General features: G+C 36.4%; 1 protein-coding gene across 4 annotated transcripts; it reads left to right on the top strand.

The window, feature by feature from the left end:
• Positions 1–1,420: 1,420 nt before the first annotated feature.
• On the top strand, positions 1,421–26,127 carry Dh44 (corticotropin-releasing diuretic hormone 44). Of its 4 annotated transcripts, none has more exons than XM_077414945.1 (4): positions 1,421–1,624; positions 20,793–20,969; positions 23,934–24,263; positions 24,465–26,127. In XM_077414945.1, exons 1-4 carry the CDS (start codon positions 1,436–1,438, stop codon positions 24,495–24,497), a joined length of 729 nt encoding a protein of 242 aa, XP_077271071.1. In that variant the 5' UTR covers positions 1,421–1,435; the 3' UTR covers positions 24,498–26,127. The 4 variants fall into 4 exon arrangements, with proteins under 4 accessions (XP_077271071.1, XP_077271072.1, XP_077271074.1 ...); XM_077414946.1 differs by having other exon boundaries at positions 1,535–1,930; XM_077414948.1 differs by lacking the exon at positions 1,421–1,624 and adding an exon at positions 8,455–8,562.
• The last annotated feature ends 232 nt before the right edge of the window (positions 26,128–26,359 follow it).

The following is a 26,359-nucleotide window of genomic DNA, read 5'->3' as shown; positions in this document are numbered from 1 at the left end:
TATTAATCAATATTTTTTATGTTATCTGTGGATTTGTGGCGATTGAAAGAGTACCATTCAGCGAATCGTGTGTTTTTTTTTTGCGGCAAAGACGATAAAAAGTACTTCTCGTGAATTTAAGTAATTCGCAATGTGTGTATACTTTACAATCTTTACATTCTTGTCAATAATTAACGTCTCCGCTTACTCTGAAGTAAAAAACTTTTTTTTTACAATAAGTTATTATACGCCGCGGCTATTTTTCGGATATTGTTGGTGAATGGCAAATGAAAGTAACCGGAGAAGAAAAAGATGTACCTTATCACATTCTTCATCTCGTTTTGGCAATTTCTTTCCACATTATTGATGGGAGCTTTCCATCAGCAAGCGACACAAGTCGACACAAATGTAGCTCTATTTCTTTTTTTTGGCAATGAGTATAACAAAGATAAAACGATACTTGTGTCGCTTGCTGGAAAGCTTCCAATATACGTCTTCCATACTTGTGCGGGTATAGCAACAAAATTATCAAGCTTAATCTGATATTCCATTTCCATTTCAAGCGGTATCTAAATATTTCTGAAAAGGAACAAGCAGCTTACGTATAATCTAGCTTGCTTAAATGCCCAAGTAAATGAGGTAATAAATAAATAATGAACAAGCGTAGGAAAACTAAATAAGTGCGATTAATTAATATAACGTAATATTGAAATAAATTATATGTGAGAGCTCTCCTTTGTTAAATAATACAGATTTGGGATAGATGTGCAATAAATAGGTGCATTAATAAATTATCGTATAATAATTATCTTCTATGATTTCCCTATAGATTATTTGAATAATTAAAAGTTTGAATAGTTAAAACGGCACACGACTTGCGCTGTTTATTTTAACTCGAGTAGACTTGATTAGTTTTTTAAATTATTCCCTGATATATTGGTGCTATTTAACTAATGCTTTTCCTATAAGAGAGAGAAATAAAAAACTGCTATGTATGTTAAAATATTTGTATATGTGTTTAATCATTATTTTTATTAATACGTAATTTTTTTACATATTAATAACATGTAAATTAATACTTTGTGCACAATAAATAACAATTTCCTTCCAATAAAACACGTATAATAACATTTTCGAGACTAATAACATAAATATAAAAAAAAACATCTTTCTCAGAGCAAAGCAATTACGATATATAACAAGGATAAAAGGTTCTGTGCTATTTAAAGGACATTTCTTTCAGTCCCTAGTAATTTTGCGGGATAATCGAGTGACAGGGGCGTAGGGTGCTTGCTGGAAACGAACGATGCATCGATAAACGACATCCGCTTTACGGGCTTTTTTCCCCATATGCATGGAGAACAAGGGAGGCGCGAATGGGGACGGCAGTTCCACCATACGGGTGTGTGGAAGATGTACTTAACGGCAAATCAGTTGATAGGGCCAAGAGTCTCTGATGGGCAGGCAGGAGGCAGGAAGGTCGCGCCGAGTCGAGTGGAGACGGTTCGAGTCGGGTCGGCCGGCACCGACCGGCTATAAAAGCCCTCTCGCACCGTGGCGTCGACGTCACACGTCGTTAGCACTCTGGACCGTGAGGAACTCCCGTTCGCGCGCGTGCCACTTGTTAAAAGCCGCCCCCGTCCAGGTATATACTCGTCATCCACACGCCGGCCACCGCTACCTCGGACTTTAACTCCCTCCCGGTCAGTTCGACTCGAACGGTCCACCCCACACATCGACGACTCGCACGGAGCCGGAAGTCTCGTCGGCGGGAGATCGCCCTCTTCGCGCCCTCCGCGTCTCTCCCAAGAGGAGGGGAAACTTGGCGCTCCTCGCGCGCGCCTTTCGTTCTTCTCTCGGCAGATAGTCGCGGGAAGGGTATCAGCTCCGCTTTCTCGAGGAATTTCACCGGGGACCGGGATCTCCCACGGAAGCTCTGTGAATTCAACAAGTAAGTGCGGTCTCGAGACACGCGGAATTTCCCGTCTTTTGATATATCGAAGATCCGAGATTGCGCGCTTTCAGGAAATCCGGTATCCGGCCGAACTTTTTCCCCGTTTACCTATATTCAGCTTTGACATACGCTTCTTCACTTTCGGCGCGTGTGTTGCGACATCCGTCTCCGGTATTACGACAATCGGCATTCTGCCGATTCACGGCCGCGGGGAGCGATCTCGCGTGACGAGCGATAGCGGAAATTACGCGAGACGTTTGACGTTCTTATCTTCGCAGATAAGCAACTCGTGATGATATTGAAGAAGTTTATTGCAAATTGACGCGTTCGGAAACTGTTTTAACAGTCAGTCATCTCGTTAGTCAGAGACACGTCCGTTATCTCGCTGGTGATTTACGATTTAAACGGAAGTGCTGTTGAATTGATGTAAATTGATGTAACATAGAGCTTCATCGTTATCTTTCTATTAAATTCTGTGCCGAACAAAACATAGAATATTTGGAGTGATTAAAAAAATACGTTTTCCAATTTAAAAGGGGGCAACAATTTCGCCGTGATATTGTTTTATGCTTTATTTAAAGGACACGATCAATCTTCGCCAGTAACAAAATATATATGCATTATACACTTGTATATCGCTTGGCGCGCGTCACGATCGATCGGCCAGTCCTGTTACCGAGCGGCATAAATAATAAAATTTATTTGTGCCGATCGATAGCGATAATCCGATAAATCGCGTCACCGCTTATTGTGCAAATTCAACCTTTACACTTTACCGATATGTTAATGCCGCGAGTCAGAAGTATTTAGACGACAATTCACGCGTCACTCCCGCACGCGCGCTTTAATCCTCTGTGGCTTATGCGAAAATCGAGAAAACATAATTCGGGAAAACGGAAACGAATGTAATAGAACAGTCCTCGCGCGCCGTTGTTATATTCACCGTCGTCGCTCGCCATCGCGCTGTCACAGGCTGATTCATTTTAATTACACTTTCCACATAGTTTTAGCGGAAAGCGGCACACAGTTTAACGCGAGCACACACGTGCGAGTATTGTACAAACGCACGATTATTAATACTTAAAATACACGATTTCTCGCGAAGGGCAAAGAGAGCGTTCATAACTAATTAATAACGGCGCGGTAAATGATATTACCAATTAATGCGACATTTAATTGCGCTATAAGAACGCTTTTGCACGTAGATCCGTGAACGCAAAGGGCGATTCAGTGCCTATCGGATTAAACATCGAATCTCGGGGAAATGGAGCAGATAAATCCGTTTTCATCTCTGCTAACCTTTCCCCTTTCTTGAAACAATTAATTTTGTTTATTTATTTCGATATGTATAATTCCGCATTTCTTTCCTCTTTTCATTGATGTTGTTTGCTGCTTATAGTTGCAAAATTAATAGTGTCAGTTACTTATCAAAGATCAACCCTCTGAATAGTTTATACAAGTCCCCTGATATATTTCCCCCAAAGCTCTTAATATCTCTTTCGGAGAAAACTGTTGTTTCTTGCGTACCCGAGCAAGAGAAGTGTTCTTTCAATATTTTCTCATGCCAATTAACACATTTTCAAGTAATAACCACTTAAAGATGAGTGGCATCATTAAATATCAAAGTCTTATTTTTATAGATAATAGATATATATATGTAGATAGAAGGGAGATATGGAATATAATAATTACACATAATAATAAATTATGAACAAATATATTATTCTATCTATACTAGTGTATCAGTAGTAATATTATTTATTCGTTCGAATCTTATGCGGTGCTAAAATTGCAATTAGGGGATTATATTCGCAGGCTAAATTCAACAGCTGGCTCGAGGTCGATGAATCATTATCACGCTCTCACAGGTTGAACCGTAATTTTTTGATAAGCGAGATTAAACAGGTCTCTGCAATGCTGTGAGGTAAACGCGATGATGAAACAGTCGTTTACTACTATATAGTTTTTTTTTTTTTCATGATTGGACATATATCCAAAGGGGGTGCAAGCCGGCGGATACAATGTCCTACGGGATACATCGAGTATATTGGTTCCTTCGATATTGCTCCGCGATTTATCCCGGTTTCCGGGGTTTTATGTGTCTCGGTTCGTTTCGCCATCGCTTCACGGCTGCCGCCTCGTTATTAGCTATCTCTCATTTGTGCTTTTCGATCCGGGATTCAGTCGGCTTTCATACAAATTTCAATCTGCCTAGAAGGCTCCGCGAATTGATGTATCCAAAATTCGCGTCCGTTCATTCGACGTATACAGTGCGCGATAAATCGCTCACTGAACGTGCAAAAGAAGATTTATCTTTATTTGTTTTGCACTATAAGCGATCCCGTTTATTGCACAGAATTGAGCAATCTTTTGAACTTGGCCGATACTTTTAAATGCGAAGTTGATAAAATATCTGTCGCGAACAAGTCGCGTTTTGCAACAATCAGATTCAAGTTATTACAAATATGCGCGTTACAAATTGAAGCGAGAAATACAATTATTTATAACAATAATTGATTTTTAATTGCACGCAAAAAGAGCGAAAGTTATTTTGCGGAGGCAGAAGTTTGCTCGCTACAAATATATATAAAGTTTCTTTTCCATGCATTATTGGATAACAAGAAGCCGAAGGAAAATTTGAGATTTACAAGAATCGCGCTTATGCTTTCTTTATTGTCCGAACTTTTTAACAGTTTAACGATATCGGTAAACTGAGAAAGTTCTCACTCCACGTAAAATTTGCGACTCTGGGTATTGCGGGCTTTGTGTAACCTTTCTCAATGTGGCAAAATTACAGGATTAGCGGACGATGTTTAGTCTGTAAGTTAAATGAAGACAAACTTGGGCTTATTATTAAAGAATTACCGTACGAAACTTCTTGCTTATAATTAATAACAATTAACTTAATACAGTTTGCAAATAGCCCTTTGGGCACAATATACTCAATTTATTTCTATGCATTAATCAGTTATTATTACTTCTTGAAATTTCTAGTTATTTATAATTTATTTTTTAATTCTATATTTGTTTTTTTACTATATGTAATGATATAATATTTTTTTTCTCCAAAAATAGAAGCGGAGTATCATGATCTTACTGATCATATATTAATCCGTCTCTTTTATTATATTAAACATAGATATACGTAATTAATATGATTATGAGATATATATAATATATTGCAATTTTATTAGAATTTTTTGAGAATCTAGAACAACTTGTTTTAGTTATTGAAACTCATTAAACACTCGATACAAGTGATTATTATAATTATCACGTTTCATTGGTACTTCCCACGCAACTTGCGGTGATCAAATATCACCGATTTTTCGGATGATTGTTTCCAAATAATTCTCTATATCCAAATAATTCACTTTAATCGAATTTCTGTTGGATCCTAATCAGTACCTATGGAGGTACCTATGGAGGACAATCTGGTGGGACGCTCTCGTTGAAAGTTTCGAGCGCGTTAAACGATCGATCTTCTATTCGACATACATACGAATGAGATAGGCAGCCTCGCGCGAGCCTCTCGAGCAATCATACGTGCGGAACACCGCGATTGTTCCGCGTCAACAACGTGCTCGGCTTTGACAGGTCTCGGTATATCGTTCTCGCCCCCGTCTTGACCCGTTCACCAGATATTTTTCACCGATTTTTTGCAAAATCCGTTATATGGAGTCAGCTATTATTGGCGTCTTTTATTTCTCCGAAATACTATTTTAAGTCGCGCGTAAAATGTTAAAAGTTTAATTTTTCTGTAGAACGCTGTCGTAAAATAATTGGTTATTACTATTACATATCACATTAAAGTCATTTGATATTATTTTATAAAACTTTTGTTAAACTGTATTTAAGTCTGTTTTTTTTTTAACGAAAGAGAATAATAATATCCGTGTGTATATAAAAGTTTTATACTTAAAACCTTAAAAGAAATCGTACCGATAAAAAACAAATTTTAATTTACAGAATGTCAACCTTATGTAAAAATGTTTTTATTTCTTACATAAAAAGATGGCTTTTTAATTTAAAACGTGAAATTTGTAATTAATCTTTCGCTTATTTATAGATTTTTTGTTCTTATAGAAAATATCTTAGAAAATTGATGTGAAACATTTTATGTATGCAATGGCCCGATTTTCTACGCACTTAGAATCTAATTTTGCTTTTTGTAGGTGAAACCCAGATGATCTAATAATTCTGATTAGGGAATGAAGCTTTCATATGAATTCCCGTTAATGATATTACATCAAACTGATCACGCAGCAAAACTCAAAACAAACTCAGAGTTTCTGTTCGAGGTATGACGCTCTCGTCGCCCTACATCCGCGAGAGTATCTCATGAATGCGAAGATTAGTTTGCTATCCTCTATCGTGACGTACGTCTATACGACGATTCTATTTGTAATTCCAACGTTTCCTTTCACATAATTTTTTTTCTTCCCGTTACCGCCCGCGCGTTTTCGCTGATCCTTCACAGAACGTTACATTGAATCTGCTGCAATTTGCAGTATATTCGCAATTGGCGGTAAAGTGTCGCTAAAATTAAATATTCCTACAATATAATATGTAAAGTAAAAAAGATATGTACTTTTGCCTCAACAAAGGATAGCCGTTATTTTACACGAGAAAATTGATAAAAACGTAAAATTAAAACAAAACTTTAATTGAATAAATGTGAAAAGATTTATTAGGTCGCAGCGGATACAAAAACGGCTGATTTTAACTTCAAATCTAAAGTTTTATTATTCAATTGGAAGGTTGAACGAAATATAATCATAATTTCATAAATAAATAGTTGTTATCTGTAACGTATCTTGCAAAGAAATATTTTTTATTGTTTTATTATCTTATCTAAATTGAAAGAAGCACCTCAACATTTTTTTCAAAAGAAAGATAACAATCATGTGAGGAAGGCATCTGAAGTTTGAACATCGTTCCATCCATCAGATGGAAATATACAAGAGACTCGGAGAATCGCATTAGGATTAATTAACACGGAACGATTAACCGCTTTATAATATAAACCTATAAATCCATACCGAATATGCATGCGTGAGTGTAATGGGGGGGGAGAATATAATCGAATCGCCGCGGCTTATTATGGCTAATAACCGCACAGATTATCCGCGATGCAATCGGCTAAACTGATTTTCTCTAGGTGCATTACGATCCGATGAACCTGCAGCAAATACGGTTCACGTAATCGGCGTATACGCGCGTTCTGCGTGCAGGGAAGGATGAATGTAATCGGAATTATCAATGTCGTGCATAACGTGACGTGTGAAATGCTGGCGGTTTTTCGATAAGACAAAGAAAATCTTTCGCGAGATACGAAAGGCGCGCGATCGATCGAACGTTTCATTTACCTTTTCTACCTATTTATCTATAGGCTTAATCGCGTAATGTTAAAGTCCGTCCCACGATATCGTTAGAAAAACGTTGACCTAATTCTCGCCGATGAATCCACGCATGTCTAATCGTCCGTAAACAAAACTGCAGATTTGCAATAGTCTCAGTTCTATGCTATCGTCGCTGTCAAGCTCCGAAAAATGGGAAGGCATTTCTCTTTCCTTTTCGAGACAAAAAGCCACCGAAGTACTTTTTTCGCGGAAAGGCGATTTGTAAAACTTCATATAATAGGTATCGATATGAAGAAATCCTATTATCGGATTTCTTTTCCCCCTGAAAATCTATCGTGTTGATATAGATTTTCGTGTTACGCGCGTGTCGTGTGTTACATAAATTGATAACGGAACAGGAAGAGCGGAAATAACTGATACTGTTAGCTGAAGATAGAAGCGAAACTATTTTTATTTACCCGAAAGAACGAAGCACGCGCTATATCGCAATCTTTTGCTTTTATCGTGATACATTCGCTTTGCATTTCAGAACATTCGTATATTTTTGCGCAACACTCTTCAAAATCTCTTATTTGCACAATCAAATTTGTTTAGCAGCTTTGTTTTAATATCAACCGCCGTATACGCAATATCCGCTCTAATATCTGTATCGAGATTTTTCAATGCGTGCGCCTTGTGTAAATAAGGGTAAAAGGGCGCCACGTTCCATTTCTCTCGCAGAGAGCCGGGGCTTTCGACGCTGGCTGTTCGCAATTGGCGGTTTGTTATCTCGGCAAAAATGTCGCGTTCGCCGAGAGGACGATTTTTGCACGGCCCGCCCGCGGAGAGGCCCCGATCTCATCTGTCTCGCCGATATGTAATTAGAACGGCGTACAATGAGTACCACGTGCCATTTATCGCGAATACGAATCGTAGCGCGGCCCGGCGTTCCGGGGGGACCGATACGGCGGACGCGTATAGCGTCAGCGGAGGACAGAAAAAGAATCGGCGGCGACGATAAACGATAAAAGTGTGTAAAATTAGAAGCAATTACACCCGAAGGCTGTCGCCGCGGGTGAAGCCGGCGCTTCGCCGCAGGCTTTATCTGCATAACCGGCGCCGAAGAGCTGAAATCGCGCTATCTTTAACGTTTTATGCCGCGCCACGACTGTCGCGCGATGGTCACTCCTCTCTGCTTGTAAACTTTTCGCAGTCGCAGTCATCGACGGTAATGACAAGTTCAATACCGGCTCGCACTGGAAACACCATTGGCGAAAGTGTGTAAAGGTACGATCGTGTAGCATTAGATTGACTCGTTTGCGCCTTAGTAGCGAATAGTATATGCATTTCTTTGAAAGAAAACGAGATACTTACATCCCGATCGAAAGACATTTGTTGATGGCAATTGCATAGCAAATTGCACAGCAATTGGATAATACTGGGCAAGAAAAAGTGGCAATGGTGTTTTTCTCAAATATATTATATTTATTTTTATTTTATTAAAATTAAAATTTAATAAAATGAAGATTGCCAATATATTGGCATACGACAAATTGCTATTGCAGTCCTTTTTTATTTTTATTAAATTAATTTTTTTTTTAATATATATAAATATTATATACATATGTGAGTGATTTAACGCACTTTTTGTTTAAAAACACATCAATCCGACTTTCGAAATGCTTTTGTTTCTTGCAAAGCTTGCGTAGTGTTTATACTAATCAGCGAGATGGATAAGCGACGTGACGACAGTTTTAATTAGATTTACTCATTTAAGCGCTAGCTTATCTTTTCGCTGGCGCCGTCGTTGAATCGTCATTATTCCAAAATGATTGAGTTAGTTACGTCAATTAGATAATGATCTGAGAGCATCGTATCGTCCACTGAACGCTAGTTAATGACCACTCTAATAATAGTGGAACACACGTGCCCAAGATGCCTTTGAGTTAGTATCGACATTAACCAGAATTTCACTTCCCATTCCGACTCGTTGAAAAATTCTGACCATTTTGGGTTTTATATTTTGGGTTAAGGTCTGGCCTGAACAAATCGTAACATTCTCTCTCAACCGTAATTAATTTGACATTTAAATATATGTAAACTCCGATCTCTCCGGCTGCAAACTTTTCTGGATTTTATTCATTTATTTATATTTGTTTCATAAATTTTTCCTACGAAATTATTAATTTAGGTACCGGTAAAGAAATCTTGAGAATCAACAAAATTGCAATTAATAAATTTAAAAGTTTTATCTGATGTAAATTAAATGATATGACAATTATTTCTTTCTGTGTTTGATTTGAATTAATAATTTCTATCTCAGATATTTATTTCAGATTTAAAAAATTAATTTTGAGAAAACTGGTAAATACTCCTCGCAATCTTCAGAAATACAAGATGTGAAAGTCAATCTTTCTCAGTTTCAGGTAGCTTCGTTTATCTCAAATAATTTAGCAAAATGTATTTTTTGTTTTTGCTCGTAGAATATATACATATATATTTACAGAATACTTATAGACATACCAACGCCAACGTCATCAAGCGCAAACTTTAAATTTATCTTTCCGTCGCCTACGCCTCGCATCTTTCACAAGTTGTAAATTCTCTCTTCCGCGCCGCTACTTCACTCATATTAAGGCGGATGATAAAGGTTTATCGCTCGTTGCACAGGAAAAATGCGTAAAAAATCGTCGTCGTATAATCGCTAATCAAACCGCGGCGGTTTATACACGCCACGATCGTCGTGGCTCTATGTCTTCGCTTATCATTTTACGGAGGAGAATCATTCTGTTCGGCATCACGGGGGATGAAGTGTATACGCACATGCGTGTAGTGTTTGCGCGCAATGCCGTTGTTAACAGATAATCGATACCGAAACGATCACGAGAGTATTTCGAAATTGGAGGCAGAGCGAGAAAATGGACTTTGCAACGACTTTTAATTGCGATTAGGATGCATTAATTTCAGTGCCCGTCACGTAAAGCGTATCGTAAGATTTAGAAATAAGATTCGCAAGATATATATAAGTTTCTCTCGATATTGATATCCTCTGTATTCCGCGTATTCTGTACTTAATTATTCTCTTAGAAAAACAATAAGAAACCAAAGAATTTAAATCACTTTGCTATACGTTTTTCTCGATTCCTACAAAATATCGAAGCTGATGAATTAATCTCGTGTCTTCTCGCGTGCGCAATAGTTTCTCTTTGTTCTCTATTTTCTTGATCGCACAATTAGAGGAAGCGAAGACAGAAATGTTAAATATATTTCAAATTCTCCATTTCATTCTGCGAGTCTCTCGTCAATTTAGAGTCCCAAGCGGAAGTTTAATTGGACGCCATCCTTGTAATTTCTGAGATATATATAACGACATTTTTTTGCATCTCTAAGTTCGCTTAAAAATTTTATTGAGGTAAAATTTACCCGAGAGAGATTAAATGTCTCTCTCGTTGCCCGTTCTCTTACTATTTAATATATGTAACTCTAATATACGCACACATACGAAGATGTGCGTGTACTTTAGTTGTTTTTATTCTATTTTATATACTAATTGTTTCGATGCGGGTAGAACGGGAGCAATCTGTGACGCGGTCTGCGTATCAAAATAATCTGAAACGGAGTCGGCTTATCTCTCAGAGCCTCTTCGGTTAGACTCGAGATCGTTGACCCTGCACAAAGTTGCGCTCCGATCGCCCTACGTTTTCCCTCGCTCGATCGGCACTCTGTTCTATTCTTTCCTCCCAATTTCGTTCTCGTAATATTTCACAAACGAGTATGAGGTAACTCAATGCGTCTTTTATAAGGAAAACGCATCGGGTTACCCGCCGAAGCCTTTTACGGTTTCTTTCGCTCAGGCGAATGCAACGAACGATAAATGAAAGGCTGTCCGCGATGGAATATATATCGCTGGCGATCGATTCATAAACTTGTGAAAAAATGGGAGAAAAATTTATTATACGCGAAGTCATAAAACGCTTAAACACAAAGCCGCATGTATACGTAATGCGCGGCTTCGCGCGAACTCATTTTAAACAACAATTTTCCCGGTTACGGCCGGACAAATGTTCCATGTCACGTAACTCGGTTTGATATTACTTTTTATATTAAAAAATATTTTTTTATGTTAAATGTATTATTTTCTCGTCATTTTTCATTCATGCTCTACAGAATTAACTTATGGAATAAATATTATTTCAATTTTATCTTAAATCTTTCATTAAAAAGTTTCTGGAGGAAAAATTTAGTAACTTTACAATTAATTTAATTTATTAATTTGTTATAGAATGTTTTTAGTACGTATTTATAAAAAATATAAAAATAGTAAAATAAATCTGGGAAAAAAAATACACGAATCAGCTTTTGAAGAAGTCTTTCCTTCTTTCGCGCGCCTGTATATAAATTTGCATCGGCTTGTGCAATCTAACTTTTGTCGTCATAAAAAAATGTGAATTTTGAAATAAGACCTTGTATCAAAAAGTATTCCTCAAAAGTATTCCTCTTATAGAAGAATGTTTTATTCATTATTACAACAATTAAAAGTAAAGCGCCGTTTCCTTTGTCTTTCGCTAAACATGGGGGTGACTATATCAGCCGTCGCGTTAATTCCCTTCAACTTCTAACTCCGAATACCTTCGCGACTAGCTAGAGCAACGTTTATTCTCACCAAAAGCGTGTACGGTATTTTGTGTCGCGAAAGTACCGGGTGGGATGTGCTTCTGCGTCTCAGTATCACGTATGGACCACGGATGTAGTATGCAGGCTCATTGTTAACAACCTTTGATCCTTAATTCATGTTCATCCGTCTTCAAATAATGACAATGTTAGAGTATGTAGACCACGCTTCATGCAAACTCCGTTAACATTTGCAGCACCGCTCTTTTCCAGCAAAATGTCGAGATACAGCTGTCACAAAGCGTTTCGAAACCGAGTATTATCTCTTAATTAATTAGGGACTTCGCATTCTGACGTTTATTCATAGTGATGCGATGGATAATGACGATGGCTTCATCGCGGTCGATCGGTAGATCGAAGGAACGAAACTCGTTAATTCAGATTGGCTGATATTTCAAACGCTATAAGGAAAGTTTTTGTTGAAATCTGTCAGGCCGATTTAAGGACCTTTCCGCGATGAAAAGAGTCGATGTGGAAACCTACTCCTTCCTCGCGCACTAAGTTTTCAAAAGCTCCTTCGCAGACGTTTACATTTAACACAATAGAGATTATGCACAACACGGTTTGTTCTCGGAAGTTTATTTACGATACCCTAAACATTTAAGAACTAAAGAGATAATTTTTTCGGAATTTTAGGAAAGAATTAGAAGAGTTTTCATGAAATTCTTAATGAAAAATTGTGCTCATAACACTCTACAAGAGTACGCGTTGTTGTACGACAGAATGACCGAAGGTGAGAGAATAGAACGAGTGAGAAATTATTCGAGCCTCTCTCTCGAAGGTGGCAGTTAAATTAAATTTGGTTATACGTGCAATCGCCGCATCACGTCGGCGAGCACATCGCCGCTCATTAAAGCGATGCTCTGGAATTAAAGCGCGGCGGCACCGCGTGTCGCCGGTAAAGTGATGAATGAATGAACGAACCGGTCCCCTTTGTGAAAGAGCTCACCGACTAAGTACTTTACTGAATGGATCTTTAATACGCGAATGAAAAACCACCTCGCAGCTGTGTTGGTGAGCCCAGGTGAGCTCGCAACTATTTTACAAAAGTCATAATAATAATGATTGCAATATTAAAAATTTCGTGCTTCAATATTAACTAAAACAGAGATATTATACACTTCAGTAAATATCTTTTTAATAAGCTTTAAGAAATTTTTAATAATGTTTCAATATAATTTATATATTCATGTATATGTTAAAAAATAGTATCTTTTATTTCAATATAATTGCTTATTAAAAAAAAAACATTAAAAAAAGTTTTTTAAACAAAAATGTGATGAAACTAAATTATTAAAAAGATCCCAGAACAGAATATGAAATATTGATATAAGATAGTAATACGTACCGTGATACGATGCCAAGCTCCTTCTTTCATTATCAACATTTCATGAAAGAAGCCAGTTACTTACTTCTAAATATTCTACGTCGTCCACGTGTAAGAACATAGGCGAGAACATTAGGTAGCAAATGACACGTCGCCGTGCTATTACTTAATATAATGCTCCGTCGACACTTCAACAAACCGGCGACATTTGAATAAGACTGCCATTTTTTAGAACGTTACGCTACATTGAACGACTACGCTGTCTCTTTTCCCTTGATTTACATTTTAATTCGCCCCCTCGGCTGACGCTCGCATTATCTACTTTTATTTTAATTAGAGGAAAAAATATACAAGCGTCTTTAATTATACGAAGTAACATCTTGTTTGTATCTTCTAAATATATTTTCATAAGAATGATCTTTTTTCTCGTCTTTTCTCAAAAATAATTTATCGTTTTTGAAATGGACATATTAAACTCAAATATATTGCAATATAAATGCTCGTGGAGTTTTACAGTAACGCATATAATAGTAACAGGATGACAATTATATAAATGTCCATTTTAATCTCACGAAAATATACATTTCTCAAATAAACGAGGTGACATATAACAGACGTAACAGTACGAGAAATTCAAGATTATCTCATTTCGCGATGGTGAAATTCTCAAAATATTACAGGATAATGTTCCTCAATCCTTTCCTGCTTCTATAATATTTTCCTTACGTTTAAATCAATATTAGTTTTAATAATTTGTTATTTTTTCTAAATTGTCAAAAAATTCCTTAAAGTTTTCTTATACTTTTTGAGACTTTCTTTCAGGTACGTTCGCGCGTGGAATTTTCGACGCGTGACATTTAGTTAACGAATTTCTAAATACGGACCGAAATGATTACGACAATTTTTCTCTTGTATTTCAGCCATCGATGTGACCGATTAGCCGTCTGACGTTAACGCCGCGCTTATGTCGCAAATCGACAAGTTAAAATGTCGCTCACTCCTCCATGGATCGAACTGAAAAATTGCTCTCGTGTTTCGAAAATAAACAGTATTCCGTTCCATAAATAGCCAATATCCAATATCGGATCCCGTAAATTGCAAATATTTGAAAATATCCGTGTTGCAGTTTTAAACATGACATGCAAAATTGGAAATGCGATCATCGAATTTTAAAGTTAAGAGTTTCCATGTTTCGGATTACTGTTTACGAGAGAAGAATATCCATCGGTGATTCATCGAGCGAAAGTGCATGGATCGCTCGATGAATCGTGTTTTTTCATCAGGACAACGTCGCCTTGTGTTGTCTCAAGGCGAAACGATGTTCCGCCAGAGATTATATTCTCCCGAGAGATATATATATATATATATGTGTGTGTGTGTGTGTGTATCAAACGCGATTGAATCATAAATCATATAGGCATCAATGTAAACTAATTATTTCCGTCTCGCCGATGTTTAACGGTATTATTACATTTCGTCGGGGAAGATCGAGGATTGCCGAAAAGAAAAGGCGATATTCTCTTTATCTCTTTCACGTTTGATAAACGAGCCGAAGAGGATAACATGCAGATTCGAGATTGATGACGCTAGCTGACATTGCAGCTTATACCGAGATTGGTTGAGAGTGGTGATCAGGTAATTCAAAGCAAATATAATGGAACATATTGCAGCTCGATATAAAATTGCGTTAAATAATTCATTACTTTATTTATTGCTTATCATGAAATTTATATATGTATATGTATATATAAACTTTTATAACTCTGTTATAATAATTCTGTTATAGAGATTTATTTTATAATTTTGGCTTTTGATAAAAAATTCTAGCCAAATTTAAATAGACTTTTAGTTTAACACTTGAATTATTTTCGTATATGATTCTTTCCTCTTATATTTAAATTTGTTTTAAAAAAATGTACGAATAAGAATAATGGCGGATAGAAACGGTAACGTGAAACGATGCGCTCCATGTCGGACTATAAAATTACTCGTTCTACTTCTTATCACGATTCATAATACTCGTTTTAACGAATGCGCAATGGAAAATTCGATACTTAGATCCAAAATACATTATGATATGCGATATTTCTGTGAAAGGCAAAAGATAATAATACAGTACTATAATAACTGACACGCGAGATTTCATCGAAATCAAAGAACGATATCGCTATATGTCACGCTGGAAGTTTTGCCAGTAATGAAAATGGATAGTCTTTATGAAAAATTTGGAAATGAAAGAGACGAAATAAAAGGGAAAAGGAAAGTCAGCCGTTTAATTAAAAAAATAATAATAATAATACCGGAAGCTGTTACAAAGTGTCTGTTATTAATCCTAAATTACAAAAATTCGCACTCCTGCAAAAACATGTATGAAAAGCTGAGGGAAAGATAATTTATACAAATTATGCTTCAGTCTAAGCCCGCAATCTGTATATATATTCTGTGTTAAAAACGTGGTTTTGTTAACTACGTATGTTGGGAAGCGTATACGACATTTCGTCGCAAATTGCATAAAACTCGCTTGAGCGAATTTCATTACAGCTTAAAACGATCGGGCAACTGTAGAAACGGAGTATGTAGTATATGTACTTTAATTAATTTTATAGGATAATTGAAAATATGTACAATATATCGTTTTTTTTTTATAATGGGTGGTTGGTGTTGCCGAAAAACTGTCTCGTCGCAAACAAATTTTCATACAAAACAGATTTCCCATTATTGTTTTCCTGTATCGTGGACAGACTTCTCGTGCTTTATTTGTTCTTTGACCAACAAATGGAGGATGCAGGGCGACTTGTTTGCGTAGATTCCTAGCATTCATACATGCTATTTGCTGCGCGTTTGAAAGTATTTGAAAATCTGCATTCCGTTTGCTTGTGACTCGAAACGGTATTTATTAACAATTCATCGATAACAAATAAAAGTACAATAACTGAGTTATTCGTGAAAAGATCTTTATTCATATCTCACAGCTGTGCTTGTGAGAAAGGCGATATACAAAAAAAAAAAAAAACGAAACCACACATCCAATATCTCGCTGGTACTGAGTAAGAGTTAATAAAGCAAGAAGAAAGGTTTCGCGAACTTTACACACGTAAGGAAGTAAGTTTACGATCGGAAGTATTGTTCAGCAGCCAAGTTGAAGGAAGTTGGAAGAACTGGGAAAACATGCTATGATAAATGAGAGGCTTTACGCGCAAAAATATTGTTTCGCTCTCGTCGATTTTTCAAAGCGAATAAATATGCATCTTTAATATAATAAGTGTAATAAACAGCGACCGATGTATGTTTACGACACAGAGTAAACGGATACTGATATTTTTAGTAATTTTATATGTTGGTCATCAGCATCACTGATATCAAATTGTACATATATATAATGGGAGATTACATTTCCAATTTTGGCATAAGATTTCAAAACGGAATAGCAATTGGCGGATAAAAGGCAAATGTATATAAGTCGCTAATTATCATTGGCATAAAATCTCGTCTAATAACTGATAGTATTGATGAATAAATAAGAAATGTACAGAGTGTCCCAGGAGGAAAGACTACTTTCCGAGGTGATAGTACCGGTTATTTTAAGCAAAAATGTTTATATAAGCGAGTGGCCTACTTCCGAGATACAGCTATTTGAAGTACAGTTGCAAAATTAGTGATGAGAAGGATACATGCTTCACCCAGTGGACTGTTGTGACTGTTGATAGTGACATTGTAGAAGTGTTGTTAAAATTGCCGCACATCTTCACAAATGTCGCACAGATGCAGCAGCATCTGTATTGCCATCGCAGAAGTCGTAAACATACAGCGTAGATATCTGCATATTCGCCACTGCGTGAAGCATGTATCTTTCTCATCACTAATTTTGCAACTGTACATTCAAATAGCTCCATCTCAAAAACCGTTTGGAATAGGACACTCGTTCATATATGAACATTTTTGCTTAAAATGACCGATACTATATATACCCACCTCTCGGAGCAGTGACCTTTCCTCCTGAGACACCTTGTGTAATCCGCGAAGGAAAGCTTCATTCACGCGCCAGCATACGAAATGCCATCCTCTTATAAAGATTTCGCATAAAATATGTCTACAGCTTATAAAATTGTCGCTCAATTTCATTTGAAAATATAAGGAGATTTCGTTCAAAGCTATCGATATTCTGTTCACCATGAATTCTAAATATTTGATAGCTCTGAGTACGAAGTTAAGATAAATCCAGAGCTAACAGAGACTGAAAGAGTTGGGATATTCGGGGAAAAGCGTATACGTAAGAATTGTCGAAATGTCGTGCGTCAATTTTTTAAATTGTATATTTTCTAAATGACACGTTGTCGCAGGCTTGAACAACAATCTCATCTCGAATTTGCAGCATCATTTGCATATCGGAAAACAAACCAAGAAATATCGCTGCTTGTTGTAGCGCTTTGCAAAATCAGATTTTGACGATTATCGTCTCGATTCGAAGTTAAAGATCTTACGTTGCGCGAATGAAATCAGATTTGCTTCGTTGCTACGTAGTTTGATTTGATAAGGCTTCTTCTACTGAAATATATCGAATCAATTGCACACGTTTTTTGAGCTAACCAAAATAATTGTGGTAAAAGAAAAGTGATGACTGTTATTATTTTTTTCTCAATTTTCAATTCTCAATTCTCAAACAAATTTACAGTTCTTATTAATTAAGGAGTGGAAAGTAGTATCTGTGTAATATAATTACACCCGCGCGAAATTATTAAGTGTAGGTATTTATCATGGAAAACGTTCCAGTATTATAGTTTATAATAAGTATTTAGTAATATGATTAATAACTTTGTTAAAAGCCTGAGTGGAGAACGTTGGAATTAATATTTATTAATATGATATTTTGTATTATCGTATTATCTAATCAGTCATCGCTAGTTATACATTGATCAAATTACCGTCTAACTATATGCGTCACATTTGCATTATACACATTTTCATTATCAATCCTTAAAATAACCGATTATAATTGTTACACAACAGATAAAAGGATATTGTTTGGTATTCTGCATAATTTAGTGCTTAAAATTCAACATAAATTGTAACAAGAATATATCTCCTTTTCAGATTGGGTAATTGAATCGCATTATCATCATTAAGACTGAAGAATTGCACGCATTTCTTAATCGTTGAATTTTTATATTTCTGTGCTGTACGCGTTAAGTTAAAAAAGTTGGTATGAGTGTGTTTAAGGTATATTGTAAACCAAGTCCATTTCATGGCTTTGTATAGCTGAAATTAAATAAATCTATCTATATTTCTGTGCTGTAAGAATTTTTGTTTTCTAGATATAAGACGTAATAAAAAATAGATTAAATTGAACAATAGGAGCCGGTGTTTATTATTTAATTGCAATTTATTCGTTTTTTTTTAATTGTATTACAGAATCTCGAGATATATATTCGTACTAAAAAAAAATATGAGAAAATTTTGATTGTGTACTTAAGATTTAAAGTCTCAATTGCATTATTTTCCGGTTTCGCAATTTTTCCAAGAAGTGATTATTCTGCCTGTATTTTAACTTATCTTTTTCTTCACTTTGAAATCAATATTTCTTCAATAAAAAAATATTGAGGAAATGTGATATTTTCTTCTTTCAGAAGGGAATAATCTTTAATTAACCGCAAAAAATAAAAGACGAGGATGATTGAATAAACTGTGCTCCGTTGTTGATTCAGTTTGCAGGTCTCTTTTAACGTCCACGTTGTCTACTAATTGTCCAAGTTGCCTAACGAACAGTCACATAGCTTGTCGCGCAATACTTTGATAACGAGACACCTAATCCCCTTTGACCGGTGTACCAGTCTCTGTCTAGACATTAAATATCCACGTGACGAACCTTATGACACTAGCACAACTAGAAAGAATAGATAGTAATAGAGGGAACGGGACTGGAATCAAGACATGGAATCGAATCGCCAGTCGACTCGCAGCGTGTAATTGAAAAGCGGGACGGCAGCCCTAAATTACGACGGCGGTAAATTAAGCCCCTTGGTGTTAATGGACCCGGACGATGACGACAACGAAGATGGCGGTAACGGATAGGGCAACGTAGGGCAACGACGGCGACTACGACCATGATCTACGTCTCGCAGAAATGTTTATCATTTTGTACGTGCTAATGTCTTCGAATTTGTTTATGCGATAAAAATAATTAATAATAGAAAAATTTCAAAATATAATTGTGCTAACAACAAATTTAAAAAATTATTGTTTCAAAAATTTATAAAAAAAAAAATATGTAAAGTGCATATTAAAAAAATTAAGTAAAAAAGAAAAGCAAAATAATATTTTGAATTTATTTAATTAAAAGCATATTTTATATATTTATTACACGTAATATCAAGAAAAAATATAAAAATGTTAATACAGAATTCTAAGTATATATCATCCAAATCTTACCTCACAACACATCACAAGGAAACAAATTTTCTCTTCACTCTTGTCCTTTTTTTCAATTTTTTTAATGTCAAGTAAATCTTACTGGGGTATAACGGAAAGGTAGAAATTGTAAAGATTTAAGGTTTAGATGCGTTTAATATGACTTGCGAACGTTTTAATGTTTCGTGAGAAATATATTATTGCGTGCGAAAGTTACGACTCGAACGTTAAATTGTAAAAGTAATTAACAGAGCGATAGCTCCCTCGGGGTGCGTGCTTTAAACGCGAATCGAGGGATAGGGAGCCTCAGGCCGAACGACCGGATGTTTGGCACGGCAAGCACAATTCGTGCACAAATAAAAGTACCTCTTCTCATGCACCTGCTCGCCGTCGCTGCCGCCGAAACTTAACTTCTCGTAACTCACCCCGTGACGGATGGCAGAAGACGAAATCCGATAAAAGAATGTTTGCTCTCAAATCAAATATTAGGCTCCGGAGAATAACAAGAAAGAAGTGAGAAAAAGAAAATTACTCGACACGCGCGTATTCGCACAATTTTCTGCTTTTCCTTTTGGTCTCGTCATATATTGCTGTCCATTCGCACCAAACAAACTTTTTCTTCGAAGCCCTATCTTGACGTAAACGCGGCGAAAGCGTGAGATAAAAGTGTATCTCGACGCGAAAAAAAATTATGCGTAAGTCGTTATGCAATTTAATTCAAAGAAAGAATGCTGTGGAATATTGTTATGAAAATAAAGAAATTTACACCGAAAAAAGGAAGTGTCAAATCAATCACTGATATACTTGTATATACGCAAGAATATATATCTTTGTATAAGAATTTCAACTTTTTTTTTATCGAACCATCTTAAAACTTCATTTAACTATATAAATGACTTCATTCAAGCAAGTTTTCTCAGTTTAATGCAATATAATCTCATTTCAAGATTATATATTCTTGCGAATATACAAGTATACAAGGGTCAATTTGACACTTCTTTTCTTTCTGTGTATATCTATATTTTTTTTTTTGACAAAAATCTAGTTCACTGTTCGTAATAAATATTTTGCCGACTTGTTATCACCTGCAAGCGTTTTCGATGATGTGTTTCAGATGAACGTTATTAATTTACATTCTTCCTGCACGATGATACTGCTCGGTATCTTGGCGTCGACGACGATAATCGGCCTCACAAGTTCCGCTTCTCTGTCGCCGTACGAAAGAAGGGACGTGTCGGACGACCGTCCCAAAATTTTCCTGTTGATCGATCAAAGAATACCAGAATTGGAGGTATGTTTTCTCGAGTAAAATAAATACGGCAAATAGAAATGTTGTGAAATCGAAAAGATAACGCAATCTAAAGACAACTTTAATCTCTTATGATAAGGATTACATCTCTTCCATTCTTTTTCCTTCTAATTTTTTTTATCTTGTACTTAGAAAATTGAAAAGTATAGAAACCGCACTGTATATAAAAACTACGGTATAGAAACACGAAAATCTCTCTCTTATATTGATAAAATATATACACGAATAGGAAAAGCTTTTTTATTATTTTTTCTATCTAAGTTAAATGCCAGAAATTTTGTAATTAATAATGACAATAAATTTGTTGAATTATTATCGTCGCAACCCTTTTGTCCAGGGCCTGATTTATAAAACAATCAAAGGTGCTTTATGGCCACATCATATATATATATTCATTAATTTTAATTTTATTATATAGATACATTAAATTTTGAAGCTAAAAATATTTTTTGAAACCTAAGAATCACAGATTATTGAGGATGCTCTCTTTTATCGGAACGCATCTTCCTCTCATCAATAATCCGTCGATAAATTCTAAGCCGCGCGGAAATCGCGTTCGTCGTGAAATAGAACAACGTATTCCAAATATACGAATGCCATTGTTGTCAGATAACACAGCGTCGACACGTGTCTCGTTGGATCCGCTTAGTTTACGAGCGCTTCGCGCAGATGGACGCGCACACTTACGCGTCGCACCTTCGCGGCTCGGTATCGGAAAATGACGGAAAATGACGCGTAAACGTATACGTTACATACGTAGTGAATCAGGAACGCGTGAATCGTGAACGGAGGATGTCTCTCCCCTGGTTTCTATTGCACACGGGAGATCCCGCACGTCATGTGTTACAGAGGATTTGCATTTCTCCTTATTTCCCGTGCGGCTGCTGTTCCGCCGTCTTGCGAGGCGGATAGATTTCGACGCTCGATGATCTAAAGCGTACCTTATTTATCCGTGATTTTTTCTCCCACGCGTACTTTTCGCTCCGATAAAAATTCAAAGGCCGGACATATTATTGTTATAGTATCGGTCAATATAGAAATGTACAACGCTAAAATATATCTGCCTTGTCAGGAAATATTATGTCGTTATATTTGTCGTATCTGCAAAGATAAATGTATCATCTTCGAGAAAGCTATGTGCGATGTGAAGAAAATTATGCGTACACGATAATGCAATCTTGCGATAACAGAAAAATTATCGTTTCCATTATTCGCACAAATAAATCTTTGTATATTACTCAGCGAGCTATTTTCGTTATTACTGCTTCTAATAACAGCGAGCTGTTTTCGTTATTATTTATAACACATAGATTTTTTCCCAATTTATCTGCAAGTCTGACCTAATCGAGAGAAATTTCTAGGAACGCCTTTGTGAACAAACGTATGACTCGTACTAGCATTCTTTGGCAAAATGCTCCGTTCATTTGCTACTTTTAATGCAATTATTGCAAGCGCGGCAGATAGATGTAACGAGAAATGTGCAGCGTGCTCTCCGGAATTTTTTATTCGCTCCGAGGCACGCCGCGCGTGAAAGCAACAATATTACACGACGACCTGGCGGTGGCAGGTGCCTTCATTATTCATGTGCATTCATTATTCGTTCTTCGCCTAGCTCTGTAAATACGTATTTTCCGGTTCGGTGCATCGCTCGGTTATAAGTTGAAAGCTCTCTCGCGAGCTTTATTCGCTCGAGGGGTCGCGCACCTTCGACTGTCTTTTACGCCGCGCGCGAATACGCAATTGCCGCGACAATTGCGCAAATCGATCTGTATAAGTTTCGCGCGATATAGAAAGGAGGAGGAAAAAAAACAGCGTTTCGAAAATATTGTTTCGCGAGAATATGCAATATGGAATATACGACCGTGAAATTGCTATTTATGAGCCGAGGGAACATAAAGCGCAACGTAAAGCAACATCGTACCCGGGAAGACGTCATACAGTAAATTGTAGCTACGGAGGAGCATATAAATTTCAAATTGCCCTTAATACCTAACGTTATTCATAAAGGAGTTATCTCGCTTAAGTCCATTCTTTGTTTGAATTCAAAATGACCTTATCATTGCGGAACTTTAATTGTTAGATTAATTATCAAGGTACTAAATGCCAGATGTTAACAACATTAAGTGCCGCGATGCTTTCAGACATAACGAATGCACATTTTTCAAAGAATATGCACACCGTACATATTTTTAAAAAATGATTTTAAAATTTAATTTTAATTATGTATATAAAATGCATATAGAATGCATATAATATATGTATAGAAATTTTGGTTTTTTTATCATAAATGTTACCGCACATAAATTAAAATTACATTTTTTCGAAAAAATATGTTTGTTATACATATAAAAAAATTTTATATAAAATTCAACAGAAAAGAAGTTGAATTTTATTAGTAAAGCTTTAAGTAACATAATATGGTTGATAAGATTAGAATGCACATCAAGCTTGTCAGCGCTGTTAGCTAACTAGGTATAATAACGTAATGGAACAGCTGACAGTGTTTTATCGCGAATAGTTATTGTTCACGCAACAACAGAATGGGATGTTCATGAAAATTTTACCGCTGTAATCTAATCGCATTATTATTTAAAGCGGGACAAAGCGAGTTCTCGGGAGTAACTTATACATGGTTAATAAAGCCCTTGGTTTTTATCGTTAAAATATGTATTTGTATCGAGAACTAAAATATATTTTTTATCATACCAATACGCGGTCAAAGCGCTAAAAATCTATGGCGAGATTGCGTTTACAAAATGCACATTTATAAAATACGAAAACGTTTTTTATCTTGCGATAATTATAACTTATTTCGATAACGAAAGATCGATGATCTGTTTGCGAACAATCAGTTTGCCGTTTTCTATCAGCAGAGCGTTCATAATAATCTTCCTTCCCTCGGTATTTAAAGAATCAATCGTGACCAATATTCATTACGCTGAATAGGATGAAATGCTGAATTCGGAGAACGATCTCGGCTCAGACGTGACGCGCACCAAGAGGATCGGGTCCCTGTCGATCGTCAACAATTTTGACGTGCTGAGGCAGAGAGTCATGCTGGAGCTGGCACGCAGAAAGGCACTGCAGGATCAGCGGCAGGTCGACGAGAATCGTCGCTTCCTCGAGAGCATTGGCAAGAGATCGGTGTCGGACGCCGGCAGAAACGTGAGATCCGGCATGAAGAACAGCCGCGAACGGCCTGCAGCGTCCAACAGGAACGAATGGATCGAAGAGAACAATCCCTTGTTCCGTGGATCGCAAGATGACGATCGAACGGTGAGAGTACATGCATTCTCAGATTTCTTTCTTATCTCGGACTTGTTTTAAGACAATGGCCTTAAATAATTTCGATCAGACAATTCCCTCCTTGTCGTGATTGTAATTTCGAAGTTTATAGAGAAAGATTTATTTAATTAGAATTTTATTTTTCATTAAAATATTATATGCACGCCCAATAATGATGATTCTGATTTTCAGGTACAGACTAACGAGCTCCGCCTGCTGAAATGAATTCGCGCCTCGGCACGCGAAGAAGAACTCCAGATCCGATATATTTTATCTTTACTATATACGACCGTTGAGAGAGATCAACCGTCATCCATTAAGTTATTTTTGTCGTCCGTCTCCTTTCCGCTTGCCTATTCTCGTTTAGCAGATAGTCCGAGTTCTGCCAGTCGTGGCTGGCGAATATGAATGTTAAAAAATTGCTGAATTTTCACAATCGATAACAAATACGGGCCCCCCAGCATCTCCTTCTCTAACGAATTCGATCGAGGAAACCGGAAACGTTTCGCAACCAGTATTCCTTCCCCTCTCCCGATTCTTCATTAATTTTAGCATTTATTTATTGAGTTAGGTTGTAATAATTCACGTAACAGCCCCGTGTCGCGGAAGCCGATGGCAGGTATGGGAATCGCGATTGTGCATCGTTCGGAGATGCACGACAGATTCGATCGGCGCGCGCATAACGTTCCGAGAAGAAAGAATTAAAACGTACAAAGATCTGAGCTTTACGTAAAGCTTTACTTCCGTCTTCTTCCGCGTTCAATGCTCCCCTTCATGGACACGGAGAAAGGCGTAACGAAGCAGTATTATATATTGTGATCTCGTTTAAGCTACGTCTTTTCTGTTTCGCAGAGAATATACCTGACGCCCGATCCTTTAGCGGTAGATTTAATTTCTCGCATCTCTCCGCCGCGCTTTACCAATATTCGCATTCGTAGATGCATGACGATGTAACGCGAGTCGATTGAACTTCCACAATTTCACTTTCGCCAAACTATAAATGTACAAATACTACGTTGCATCGATAGTTATCGCCTCTCGCGATACCCCGGCGTCGATCGTCGGACGAGAGGCACACTCATATGTATGTACCTGCGGTCTACAATTCTGAATGAAAATCTATTTTCAGCGTATAGCATGCGCTAAAGAGACTACCCACAGATTCACAGATGTATAAGAAAATCGAAAACTTGTAAAAGGATCCGGAGATCAGATATATACTGTTAAATCTTAAGAAAGACTATATAATAATACACGATAAGATTTTCATTGATAAAAGTACAAGATTGTATCCCAAATGTTATAATTTAGAAATAGTTTTACATTATGTATAAACTTGTTTTTGCTTCCCTCTTAATATTAATGTTGATTATTGATATGATTGTTTCGCGTCATCTCGCAGTTACGTATTTATTCCTGTGCCATTGCGGAAGTACAAAAACAGCGATTTATCAATTGTGCAAAAATAAAAAAATGTCTAACGCGACGTATGAGATTGAAAGTTTCGCGGAGCGTGCGATAAATAAAATGTGTATGCATTAGTAAAATAATTATTTAATAACCACGTGACCGTATACCACCAGATTGTTTCCACTTATAATTGCGTCGAAGCGTTTTATCGAATGCGATTTCAGATAATCTAGGAAATCGGGAAATGTAGTTATTAAATCTTTTAATAATTTCTATTACATATATAGGTATGTTGATATATTAATTCGTCAGTTTTAATGATAGATTACGTTATGTGAAACTTAAGAGTCGTTAATGATACAAAGTATTCTGAGAAAAGTATGTATATATGTATGCGTAAAATTCTTAGAATTCTTTTTGTCGCTAAAGTTTCACACGATACAATCCATCGTTGAAAAAACGATGAGTGAATATATTAAAATACATATATATGTGTAAGTTGCATAGATTTTGTAGAGATAATTATTTATCTGAAAATGTATAATCAAAACAAATATAAATACAATTAAAAAAAAATATATGAAATAGAATATATAATTTTCCAGCGTACAGATCGGCTGTTATTATTTCGTTTATCACGATGCTCAGTCGGTGATAATTGATAAAACATTCGGTTG

The sequence above is a fragment of the Temnothorax americanus genome, unplaced genomic scaffold, assembly GCF_048541705.1.
Source record: "Temnothorax americanus isolate GAGA-0224 unplaced genomic scaffold, ASM4854170v1 Scaffold39, whole genome shotgun sequence".
NCBI lineage: Eukaryota > Metazoa > Arthropoda > Insecta > Hymenoptera > Formicidae > Temnothorax > Temnothorax americanus.
This window is presented reverse-complemented; position numbering and strand designations above follow the sequence as displayed.

Bases quoted from the DNA above. Each gene is read 5' to 3' on its own strand.
- Dh44 (XM_077414945.1), top strand. From the start codon at position 1,436: ATGGGCAGGCAGGAGGCAGGAAGGTCGCGCCGAGTCGAGTGGAGACGG. The intron at 20,970-23,933 runs GTATGTTTTCTC...TACGCTGAATAG, and splicing joins AAAGAATACCAGAATTGGAG to GATGAAATGCTGAATTCGGA. The intron at 24,264-24,464 runs GTGAGAGTACAT...TCTGATTTTCAG, and splicing joins CGCAAGATGACGATCGAACG to GTACAGACTAACGAGCTCCG.